The sequence below is a fragment of the Engystomops pustulosus genome, chromosome 3 (assembly GCF_040894005.1).
Source record: "Engystomops pustulosus chromosome 3, aEngPut4.maternal, whole genome shotgun sequence".
Lineage (NCBI taxonomy): Eukaryota > Metazoa > Chordata > Amphibia > Anura > Leptodactylidae > Engystomops > Engystomops pustulosus.
The window spans coordinates 28,107,519-28,120,591 of record NC_092413.1 but is presented as its reverse complement, the minus strand read 5'-3'; the positions used below and the strand labels follow the sequence as shown (position 1 = coordinate 28,120,591).

Here is a 13,073-nt window from a genome sequence, read left to right as displayed (position 1 = left end):
TATATTATTTATATATATATATATATATACCCGGTTGGTAGATACGTCAGAAGGCCGGGTATATATATATATATATACCCGGTTGGTAGATACGTCAGAAGGCCGGAGCTGGATCCCGAAGGGTCAGGACCATCATACAACGGCACATGGTTAAATGTCCCACATGTGTTGCCTAAAATTGGAGATTACAGATATATTCTGTAATCTCCAACGGCATATATATATATATATTAGTGTGTGTATTATGTGTGTGTATTATGTGTGTGTGTGTGCGCATATATTTAATTATTAAATACCTGGCAGTTCACAAGGTATTGCAATTATTTCAGAGCAGTAGCCCATGGACCCAAGATTTCTAAGGGGCTCTGGCCCACCGAACAACTTTTATAGTCAAAAGGACCTTCCCCCATGAAATCCTCATACATCTGTTCCGCTCTCAATACACATGTACACAAGAGCAATTTTAGGACCTTTGAAGGTTCTCCAATGGCAGGCAGAAGGGACACATTCTCCATTCCCCAAGAAGCTTGATTCTAGTACCATATGTAGGGAGGGCCAATGGAAGTCTTAATCTGCCCCTATAGAACACTGGCATACAAGCCCTAATAAATCCTCCCCCCCTCAATGTCCTTCATTGTAGGCCTGCTACCCATTGGTCATCCATGGTGTAGCCCATACTACTGTTCTACCGACATTACTTAAGTATAAGAAAGTAGAAAGGATACCCTCCACATGCAACAGTATTACTTTGTCCTAAATCAACATACAAAATAAAGAAAAATGTAATATTGTCTAACATTGCGAATGTTAGATAAGGAACTATGACACATCTCTTAGGCGTCCTCCATGGTTCCTGCATGCATATTAGGAGGCCACTGGGTCCAGTGATCGGATGCATGTGTATATATACACACCACGTAGCACAGGATTCACTGTACCACAGTAGATGGGGGTTTAGGATATTTCCTGCCGTTATACACACACATGTAAACATTTTAAGCAAGCCCTTTAATGTGTATAGATACTGCGAATGAGAACTTCATAGGTCCCATAACATTATCCACTAACTATAAGATTCCACCTGGTCTATTATAACACCTATAGCTATAACACTACAAATAATCAAACACAAAAAGCAATAATAAAAAAAAAAGGTATAATAACTAAAATGGAATTTTTTTTTTTGTTTACCATTTTATTAAAAAAAAAAATTCCAATTGTGGAACCCATCTTTACTCCATCCTATTAGGGACATATGGTCTGACTTCATAAATATTTCAAAGACATGAGGCCCTCATTGTGGACATTAATAGTATTGTAATGGTATTTCATTCAGCATGTGGAATGTTAATCCCGCTCTGGACAAATTCCAGCTCAGGTCACATAATCCTGTCTGTTCATGTCCCACCTGTAAATAAACAGACAAAACTACATTTTTAACCCAAAACCACCGCTATTATCTTCTACTAAAACTAAATAGTAGAGAACAACAAGAGACTATAAACCATATTTATTTCTAAAATGAGATCCTTAAAGATCATTCTCCTTTAAAATGTATATATAAATCTATATATTTAGGTACAGGCCCCTTTTTCCTAATCCTAGACCAAACAGTTTAAGGAATTTTCTAATTGAGAGAAAATAGATTAAACTCCGTAAAGGGGAATACTTGCAACAGTCGATGCAAGTATTTATATAGAATTTGGCAGAGATAAAAGGGGTTGTCCAGCCTAAACCAATTATTGACCAATGCTCAGAAATTGTTGAAATAAATAAATAAAAAAAGATTTTGAAAATCATGTAAGTCTCCCAAGTCTGGCGGTTTCTACTTCCTGTTGTCACTTGTCAGACAGGAAGTGCCCATTCACCAACTACTGGAGCAAAGCAGGAACCCAGTATGTGTGCTCACTCTTTTTCCCACCCCTGCCCCTATGTGGTTTTCCAAAATAGCTGGTCACCAGGTTTTACCCCCTCTATACTGTCAGCCCCCTCAGATGGACTATGAAATGTGCTTTCTAGAATTCCCGCTGTTATGTGATATGTCTACCATTACCTATAAAAAAAATCTCCTCCAAAGTCATGTTAAAATGAGTACAGAAGGGTAATTTTTGTGCCAGAGATGAGTCAAGTTTAGAAGCTGCATGTGTCAAATTAAAGATGGGGACTGAATCTTATCAGCAGCTTGCATTTCCAACTATCTGCCGGTATCTCCAGTTCTGTAGCTCACAAAGTCATAAGCTTGATGTGATCCGAATATGATACAAAGAACTTGTTTCTAGGTACTATGGAACCAAAGACAGGGGTTTCTGTACTGACCCTACCGTGCAACCACTAAACTTGACTCATTTCGTGTAAAAATGAGGTCAGAAGAGTCATATTTGCCCAACTTTGAAGGATATTTTTTAATAGGTAAACAGGTGAAATTTTACATTAAGGAGGGGATTTTAGAAATGACATATACTACCTGAGAAAGCTAGCACGGTGAGGTAAAAGCTTTTGACGGAATCTCTTTAAAGGACATTTACCACCAGGATGAAAGACTGTATGCAAATGAGCCTGAGGGGCTCCAGGCTCCATTAACACCTATAGAGCTTGGAGCCCCCCAGGCTCATTTGCATAAAGTCTTTCATTCTGGTGGTAGATGCCATAAATTAACTTAGTCCAAGACCAGTTTTAAACAAAACAAGTAGTGATTCTAACATGTCCATTACTACTGCCTGTGCAAATCTCGATTGAAGGTAAAGTAGTCCATCCCCAGCTTCGAAGTGCATGCGCAGTGAAGCAGAAGTCCGCTTCCCTTGCTAGACACTTGAAAAAAAAGACTCATCTATAGTATAAAGAAGGTTTGGTTTCTTAATCCAGGGCTGGACCTCATTCATTTAGGCAATTTGGGACTCTATGAACAATTGTAAAAGAAAATACTAAAAAAATCTATGAAAAAAACAAAACAAAAAACAATGCAACTGCTGTAAATAAATCATCTAAACTCCAAAATGCATCTGCAAAGTTTAATACTTTCTGGCAAGAACCAAAAAGACATAAGGACCTGTATTATCTGGGATTTATCTACTTTTCAGAGTTAATCCCTACACACTGCATGGCATGCCTGATAAAGACCATTAAGGTCTGGATATAGCTATTAAAAGAGTTGTCGCAATTTTCATTGTTACAGACAGTCCCCGGGTTACGTACAAGATAGGTTCTTTAGCTCTGTTCTTAAGTTGAATTTGTATGTAAGTCGGAACTTGGGATATTATATTGTAGCTAATTTTAACTAGAGACAAAAAATTTTTTTTGTCACAGTGACAATTGGATTTTCACAATTATATGCTGTCATGGGAACAAGGATCATCAATAAAGCTTCATTACAGACACCTTACAGCTAATCATTGGGACTAACGTAAAGCATCCAGAGAGCTTCAGAGGTCACAGTGGGCAGAGGGGTTCGTCTGTAACTAGGGGTCGTCTGTAAGTCGGGTGTCCTTAAGTAGGGGACCGCCTGTACTCCCTATCCACAGAATAAGACAAAGCAATAAGATCTGTGAGGGATAGGTGATCGCTATGAGTCTTGGGACAACCCTTTTAAAGCGGTCTGCAGTTAATGACATTTACCCATACTCACTAGTTTGTCCTGTGGTCCACTGATAATATGGGACTAACAGCAATGTTCACAGGACAAGAAGATGTCAGAAGTCTACAATACACGGCAGCTACGGGAGGCTCGCTGTCCTCCATCCTGCCACTGCTCAGGGGTCCTAGCAGTAAGACCCCCACCCTGTGATGTATTACGTAGGGGGATACATTTCCTTACCTGTAAATGGAGGGATATGTGCAGGTGTGAATAAAGTTTTCTAATTCAGTAACCTCCTACAACCCAAAAACATCCAGACCTACCAACACTTCCCAGTCCCTAAAAAGGTCTTGGAATTTAGTAAAAACAAATCATAAAGTTAATAGAAACAATAGATTGACATCTCTAGAGGTATAGAGCTGATGTCCTATAAAAACGTATACCGTATACTGTAGAATCACGATGCAAAAACGGGGTTAACAGGAAGTAAATATCTGAAGAAATTTTTGAATATATTTCCATAAGGCGGCGGATATTCTTTCACAGTGGATTATTATTAGACTTCTGGTACATAACTTGGCGAGGACGTCACCGGCTAGACCTTTGGGGAATCGTCTATGTCCACGTGCAGGTGTCTCAGGTGCTCTACCACTATACACACCTGTTATTTTAGCAGTTTTCTCTTCCTGGTTGACTCGATTCTCCTCGTCATCCTCGTTGTCTTCCTCAAAGTCATCCAGGTTTCCTATGTCCGCTTGTTTCATGCTCATCAGACTGGCAAGGCTCTGCATGTCTTCATCTCTGAAAGTAGAAGGAAATTACAAATCTGTGGCTGTACCTTATGTCTAATAACAAGACTGACATCTCCATCCACATGTGATCTGCTGGAGGAAGAGTGCAGGAGTAGATGTTGCAATGAAGGGCTTGTTTTTTGCAAGACAAGTTATACTTTTTGTTGGTATCCATTTGGAGTACCTATAACCCACAGGGGGAGATCTGCCCATCCTGCCGCTTTGGAGCGTTTACAGGGTGGACAGGGTCGGGCAGGGGCATGAACAGCCTTGTCCAACGGATTTACTATAGTCTCCATAGGAAAACCAGTGTCAGACCTGGTGGAGATTGCATCCAAATCTACTAAGAGGCTGTAGCCATCCACCATATGCCAAAAATCTTTTTAGAAGTGTAGATATTATATATACCATATATACTCGAGTATAAGCCTAGTTTTTCAGCACAAAAAATGTGCTGAAACCCCAAACTCGGCTTATACTTGAGTAAAAAAAATATATAGGTTTTACCAGGTTTTTGTGGTAAAATTAGGGGCCTCGGCTTATACTTGGGTTGGCTTATACTCGAGTATATACGATATATATTTTTTTTACTAGTGTAATACAATGAATACACAAAACACACAGCATTTTTTTAAGGAGTTCTACCATCAAAATCCTTCATGATAAACCAGGGACACATACCCATAGATACAGGCACCATGACTTATTTACTTATCTTCTTATATCTGTTATCCATGGCCTCTTTCCTTCTAAAATCAACTTTAAAAATAATGCTAATGAGTCTAAAGGACTCTGGGGGGTGTTTCCTGAGCCCCTCTGTGCTGCAGCTTCACAGGCTGTTACTCTATGCATGACTGGTGGAGATATGCTGCTGCAGAGTGTAAAAGCCTGTGAAGCTACAGCATGGAGGGTCTCTGGCAACAACCCCCTGAGCTCTTCTGGCTTAGTATAATTTTAAAAGTTGATTTTAGAAGGAACGATTCCATGGATATAAGAAGATTACCACAGTCACGGTGCCTGGATCTATGAGCAACTGTCCCATGATTATGATGATGGATTTTGATGAAAGGTTTCCTTTAAAACTCTGTCCAATAGGAATAAAAAATTATATATTTTTATTTTTTGATTGCAAGTACTTTTTGTGAAAAAAAAAAAAAAAATACAAAAATGATTTAATATGTTCAAAATAATCCGACGTCTTCTTACAGAGAAGCCATCATTCTAGCACACGGTTACAAAGCCGGGGCACATTTGTATTGTGCAATATGCAAGAGAGAATATTATTACACAGCAGGGTTACAGTATTGGCTATTTGGAAAAAAAATATCTGTTACAGAGCAGAAAAAAAAATGTTTTTGTATTATTTTTTTTTATTAAGAGAAATGATCTATTTCAGAAAGGGAACAAATAATACCCTATCTGCATTTTGATGGCTGGCTCACAATTTAATGATATATTGCAGTAATTGGCATTCCGCACAATTCACACTCACAATGTGTACTATAGTGTAGCGGATTAACACTGGACATTCAAATAGACTTTTCTTTGCCTCCCAAGGAATCTGCACATTTTAATACCCGCGGAGATGATTGCAGGATAGAATACAATTAAATGTTGTCAGGCAACAAAACTGAACTTAGAAAAGTGATAAAAAAAAAGAAAAAGAAAAGAGATGAAAGCAAGAGGGGACGAAAAGGAACAACTAGAATACAAAAGAAAATTGTACAAATAAAATGGTTCTGTATAAAAGAGCTAAATTTATTCTGATCGTAAATTGAATAAGCCCCCTGATTCTGAAACACTGAACAGCCCCCGCTTAGCAAATGTCATCGCCCTACATTAAGATTCCATTAGATGTACCAACAGCTGGCGTTCCGCAACGTCTACGGTTACAAACAGCAATCACAACATACTGTCAATTAACACAGTCAGGACACCCCTCAATTGTTCCAACGTCATCAATTTTCTAAATACAAGAACATTAAAAAAGAAAAAAAAGAAAAAAATGTCATCAGATGGCAGAATAAGACTTACGTAGCTTTGCCCTCTCGGAGGAAAATGCAAGATAAGGAGAACTGTAGAGTGGCGGATACGACCTTTTTGGATAGGGGCTTGAATTTGAGCTTGACATCGGTTTGCGTGGGCATGGGGCTTGCGTATTGCTTCATGTTGATGTTGCTGGTTGCAAGAGCTTTCCGACGACCGGATGGAGACTCCTACAAAACACAATATACATAGTAGGGAAAAAAATACATTTAACAAATCTGTTGATTTAAAGGACATCTACCACCAGGATGAAGGACTGTAAACCAAGCACACTCCCATGCCGGTGTATGCCTCCTCTGACAGGATCTGCTCTTCTTTCAGCTTCTTATGCTCTGTTTTTTTTAAAGGATTTTAAAATTATGCAAATGATAACCGTGCGGCTCCGGGTGTTAATGGAGACTGGAGCCCCTAAAAGCCTTCTTTTCTTAAAAACAAGGCCATAGGAAGCTTAAAGAAGAGCAGATCCTGCTAGAGGGGGCACATACCAGTATGTCGGTGTGCTTGGTTTACAATCCTTCATCCTGGTGGTAGATGTCCTTTAAGTTGATGGTATAACAAATCTCCTTAACACTAGAACCCCAGAATTACAAAAAGTTAGAATCACTTGAACCTCATGTGAATGGTGAAGAAGTGCGCATGTGTAACCACTGGTCCATTCACCTCTATGGGTTTAGCCAGATATTAGAGTTTTTGTAGTTCTATAGAAAAAATTTCAACACTCCATATGTAGCACTTGGGGACCTCCGTATAGATGAGCGGGATTGTTTTTTAAGTTCTAGTCTGGGGTTCGGGTGCTGGCTGCACAGCCAATCTGAAACATCTACTTATTCACAATTGCTGTGATTGGCCAAAGGGCGACACCCCTGGCCAATCACAGCCATGGCTAGGAGCATTTATTTGCAGGACTGGCTGTCTTGTCACCAATCCAGCAATATTTTCAGGTCGTGCAGGACGCATCTCTAGATCTCAGGATTTGTAATCCTAAAATTGGGGGATATGTGTAATTTGTAGAATAGCCCTCTTCAAGAACACTTCAACCAATTCCAAATTCTTGAAAGAGCCATGAATTCACTCAGTTAATGGCCGGCAACAAAATACAATTCCAGGACTTCTCCGGGCTTAAAATACTGATTGCTTGGTCCTCAAAATAAGATATTGAATACTCATCACCTACAAGCTTATCTTCAGGAGAGTCCTCAAAAGGTCATGGTACAGCTGTACCTGGTAAAAATAGAGGTATTTGCAAAACAAAAAATATTTGGAACCTACAAAAATACACCAAAGTACTAGAACCAAACTTTAGTAATAGGTATTTAAAGACATAAATACTAAAATGCATCCTGTTTTTCAAAGAACTCCGCACTTGAGGAGGAATGTAGCTGCAGTAACCAGGAATGGCCACTATATGATATACAGAGCTGTGAACAGCTGGCAAGAGATTGTGGGTTTAGATACTCAGAACCATCACAATTGTCTGAAAGTGATAATATATCCTGAAGAAAATGCTCAAATCTCAATCCCCTAGTGATGTTTACACCATAAAGACAATTTTTAGCCCCTTACTTTACAGTTTTACTCAGTTTTATTGCTGTTTTAGCTCATATCACTCAGTGATGGTCAGTGTAAGATTCCATAGTGTGTTGGTGGGGACTCTCTGGGCAGACACTTCATGATCCATCTATTGCTATGAAATGCTGTGTGCTGACAATGTGCTTAGATTATCACGGTACGCATTTGCCTACACTTTCATTATCTGACACATAGAAAGAGAGATTAGACAGGTCAGAGATGATGAGATCCATGAGATGAATATTACACATGACATTCTCAGCTCTATTATCACAGCTATAAAACATACACAGATCTGCTATATACCTCCCTTCCCTGGATAAAGACCTTATCTGCCTGTAGCTTGTAGCTTTACTCTTATCATGATGTGGTGTTGTTTGCTGGCAGGAAGTCAGTGAGCGTCTCGCGTGTGAGCTCTTCCTGGAATGTAAGGTTGGGGGATAGTGGCAGAGTACAGCTGAGTGCAGCATTAACAAGATGTCTGCCCACCCTAAATTCGGAAGATCCAGGAATGATAGATACAGGTTGGAATTATATCTGCAAAATGCTGTATTTTTCTTAATAACAATAAATTAGAGAATGTGTTATTTTGTTATCCTGAGTACATTTAAACTGGTCTTTGTGGGAAAACCTTTTAAGATCTAAAAAACATCAAACATCAAAAACAAAAACATCAAAAGAAACCCTGAAAAACTAAGACCTTCATAGAAGACGCATTTACTTTGCTGCTTATATTTACAGGGGTATTTAAATCTTGGGCCACCACATTTAGCACACATTTCCACCTGACACCTTCTCCAATACTACAGAATAGAGGTGGAAGCATTGTAATTTATTGGAATAACAGAAAGCACTGCACTAGTCACCTGGATGTTTTTGTAATACCCACTGATTATAATCTAGAGGCCCACATCCACCAGAACCAGACCCTCATGCTGGGCAATATATACTTCACCAGATTCCACCCTTCAGTTCTGCAGGAAATGAGCTACATATATATGCAAATGAGGCCAAATTCCCCATACCATATTGAAACGTCTCCATTGTTTTGGCCAGTTATGCAATATGACCACTCACATGAAAGCGACGGAAGAGGCTCAGTAATGTAAACACTTAATAGGATCTTCAACCAGTTTTACAAGTCTGTCATTAGCTCAAATATTAATACAAAAGGTGAAGAGTTCACTTTGTACAGAAATGAGGACAGTCTGCCATTGTCGAGAACCCAGGCTGCTCCTAGTGTCAGACGTCGCCTTTGAAGATCTACATGGACTGACAGTCTACGGGATGCTCCTCTGGAAAGGTCAGAGAGTGCTACACCTGAGGTCACAGAGAGGTGCACTTAACAGGTCAGAAAGTAGTAGAATGTGTAAAAAGTAAAAAACAAAGCCAAAAAAAAACCACACAACACAATAACATGTTCATTCCATATTTGACATAATTTCACAGCTTCAAGCCAAATTAGATTTTCCAGTTCCGTAAATGCAAGTTATGAAGAAATGAATACTGTATGTACCACACCTTAATTATGGATATGTCAATGCCAGGACATAGCAGTGGGCACACCCATCGAAGCCGCCAAAGATGGGAAAAAAAAAAGAGAACTGTAACGTAGATAATAATGTAGGGCAGTGATGGCGAACCTTTTAGAGACTGAGTGCCCAAAATCCACTTATTTACTGTGAAGTGCCAACGTGGTCACCATTATAGTTGAAAAAAGAGTGCAAATTCATACTATCATTATAGCTTCTTTCCAGGGTCTCTCTATACATTAAGAATGGTGGGTCCAGCAGGAAGACCTCCATGCAGTTCCAAACAAGCAGCATCGCTTAAAGAGAACCCGTCATGCAAAATAACCCCCTAAACTAAATATATTTTAATAAACTGCCATTAGAGAGCATTGCCTCTATCCCTTCATTGTCCCTCTACATGCCTGTAAACCTAAGCAATGAGGTCCTAAAGCTGTATGCAAATGACCTGTGAAATGTCCAATGAAGCATTAGCATATTCAAGCTGTCCATCTTATTCATGAGTGGGAGGCACAGCCACACCCCCAGTGCATGACTGACAGCCTGTATAATGATGTGAGGCTGTATAATGATGTGCTCCCTGATGCTGGTGGCCACGCCCCCTGCAGCTTGTGTGTGTATGTATAGGAGAGATATAGCAGCTCCAGGATGCAGCCATGTTACAGCAGGACATGTCAGATTCATGTGTAGCTGATGTCACATGTGTATTAGGAGGATGTAGCATGTCAGCAGATGCAGCACACACACTAGCCATGCTTTACTATACATTACACACAGACATGAGCAGGGGGAGGAGAGGGGAGGGGGAACAGGGGTGACATCACTGCCTCTGACCATGTGACCAGCCTCATTTACATGATAAAAAATAGATGATTTTACAATGATTAATGTATGAAATAACTAGATAAAGGCTGGGATGGGATCCTTGTGAGCTGCTCCAACAGGTAGTAGTGACAGGACTAGTGACCTGATGACAGGTGTCCTTTAAGTTGCCTGGAACTGCAGGAAGATTTGCTGGATTTGGTCCTGTTTGGTGAACTCTGTCCAGCAGTGATGACCTGAGTGCCCACAGAAAGGGCTCTGAGTGACACCTCTGGCAACCGTGTCATAGGTTCGCCACCACTGATATAGGGTAAGAGCTATCGATACAGAACCACGAGAACTTTTAGAAAAGGGACCTATGTGATTACAGACATCCATGGTCCCACTCCAGAGTTTTCCTGATGAAAATGGAGCAGTTTCAATATCGCTTGGAGATGTGTGAGCCCTGGTCAAGTTGTCACCACGGATTTTTCTGCCAGAGCATCTGGAGACAGGAAGAGATTGGTTTCCTGTGTCTTTAGAAACTACTGATGCCATGTATCTTGGTTTACACTTGCCTCCACTATCCCTCCTAATTTTCACAATTTTGTTACAATGTTGATTCATCATTGGATTAGGTCATGGCTTTTTTGAACAGGGGGTTAGTTATACAATTATACTAGATGTAGATCCCGGTGCTGCCTCTCTCTCACTGACCCTCCCCTCTCAGGGACCGCCTCTGACTGACCCTCCCCTCTCAGGGACCGCCTCTGACTGACCCTCCCCTCTCAGGGACCGCCTCTGACTGACCCTCCCCTCTCAGGGACCGCCTCTGACTGACCCTCCCCTCTCAGGGACCGCCTCTGACTGACCCTCCCCTCTCAGGGACCGCCTCTGACTGACCCTCCCCTCTCAGTGTCTTTGAACCTCTCTGACTGTCACTTTGTCTATGGGGAGATTTATCAGAAGTGTCAGGGCAGAACTGCTCTCATTGCCCATGGCAACTAATCAGAGCTCAAGTTTTTGCACAGCTGTTTATAAAATTACAGCTGATCTCTGATTGGTTTCCATAGGCAACTGGAACAGTTTTACCTCTGACATTTCTGATGATAAATCTCCCCCTATCTCTGTATTCCTATCCATATGGCCTCACACATAAGCGTCTTATATTCAATGCCTATAGTAACCGATCACGGCTCAGAGCTCATATTAATGACCTGTAGCAGGACAGCAACCGATCACAGCTCAGCTTCCAACAGCAGCAGACAATGGCTCCTGTATAAGGTGGTTAACAAGTGGATTTTGGAAAGAGTGAAGTGAGAATATCAGCTCAAAACCTGGTCTAAGATGTTTCCTGAGTCACAGAAAGTAGCTGTGCAAAATTTGGAGATTGTAAAAATGGACATACATACATACATACATACGCACACATTCAGCTTCAGGTTCCGTTTAAAAATTTAAAAAAAAATGAAGTTATGACGTTTAAGAACATCACGCCTGGTTTCAGTGAAATAAAAAAAAAAAAAAACGGGCTTGGCATCAGTTTTTTTTGTAGACCAATAGACTTCTATTGCCTTCCGTGATCTGCATGGTTGAAAAAAATAGGACGTGTTTGATAAGGCCAAAATGAAAACACTCATTGAAAACAATGGCTTCGTGAGGCATCCGTGGAAATCACTGAGCCACGGATGTGAAAAACAACGCCAATGTGATAGAACTCCGACTGATAGTTTGACAGACTTGGTCATCTTTGGTGGTCATGAATTCCAATCACATGCAAGTCAAGAGGTAAGACGACTAGTATGATCTGCGACAAAGTGATGAAGATGAATTTTACTCTAAAGCGATGGAATAGTATCCACCAGACCATGAATTGAGTCATCTGAAGGAGTCAATTAACTTGAACAATAGGTTAAACAAGGCTGTAGGTTCATGCACTCACTGGAAACTAGGCAAAATGTGTTACTCAACAAGCTTAGATGACAACTCAATTACCCTTAAACTGAGACAAGTCATGACCCGCAATACCTCATGTCTACCACAACTTTTTTTTTTTTTAATTTTAATTGGTGCCTGCAACATATTTTTTGCAAATAACATTCACGTTAGTTCGGGAAAGTCAGGAATTAATTGCTGTGACTGGCAAAGCATGATGGAACTTTATACAATCACAGTTACTCTGTTAAAACCATGATATTGGTTATTTAATGAAGGCAGAATTATTCCAGGTTTTGGACTTCTTATATTTTGGGTATGTTTTTGAAAAAAAAAATTCACAGCTAAAACTGCAAACCAAAGCAGCAGCCCAATGCTCAAATACTCAGCATTAGGCTGCATTCACACACATGTATGGGGGACGTATTTATACGGCCGATATACGTCCCCCATACACTTTTATGGGCTGACGGCACCGTACCGCTCTGTATCTCGGGAAAAGATAGGACATGTCCTATCTTTTCCCGTATTACGGCACTGGGGCCCATATGTTCCTATGGAGAGGGGCGGGGGTGAGCTGCGCTCACCTCCTCTTCCTCCTCTCCCCGCGTGCTGCCGTGTGCCCGCTGTGCTACGATGCGGCAGGCCACGGCAGTGTGCATGTAGCCTTAGGGTTCTCTGCAAAAAAATACTCATCCTCAGATTTTATATTGGGCTCAGCAGCAACCAATTACATATCTGAATAATTGTACGTACTCTGGGGGTGGCATTCACGCTGCAGATTTTCTATCATGAGATAGTGGGCCGAAAATCCACATTGTTTAGAGTTAC

At 40.6% G+C, this 13,073-nt stretch overlaps 1 protein-coding gene across 6 annotated transcripts in view; it reads right to left on the bottom strand.

Annotated features, from left to right (window-relative positions):
* The window catches only part of EHBP1 (EH domain binding protein 1), a 241,545-nt gene that overhangs the window by 171,010 nt on the left and 57,462 nt on the right, over positions 1 to 13,073 (bottom strand). For all 6 annotated transcript variants that reach the window (XM_072140370.1, XM_072140374.1, XM_072140372.1 and 3 more), the window contains exons 6-7: positions 6,397 to 6,578; positions 4,233 to 4,372 (exon numbers count right to left, since the gene is read on the bottom strand). In XM_072140370.1, the coding sequence (XP_071996471.1) occupies positions 4,233 to 4,372; positions 6,397 to 6,578 (322 nt within the window). The remainder of the gene's footprint in view (positions 1 to 4,232; positions 4,373 to 6,396; positions 6,579 to 13,073) is intronic.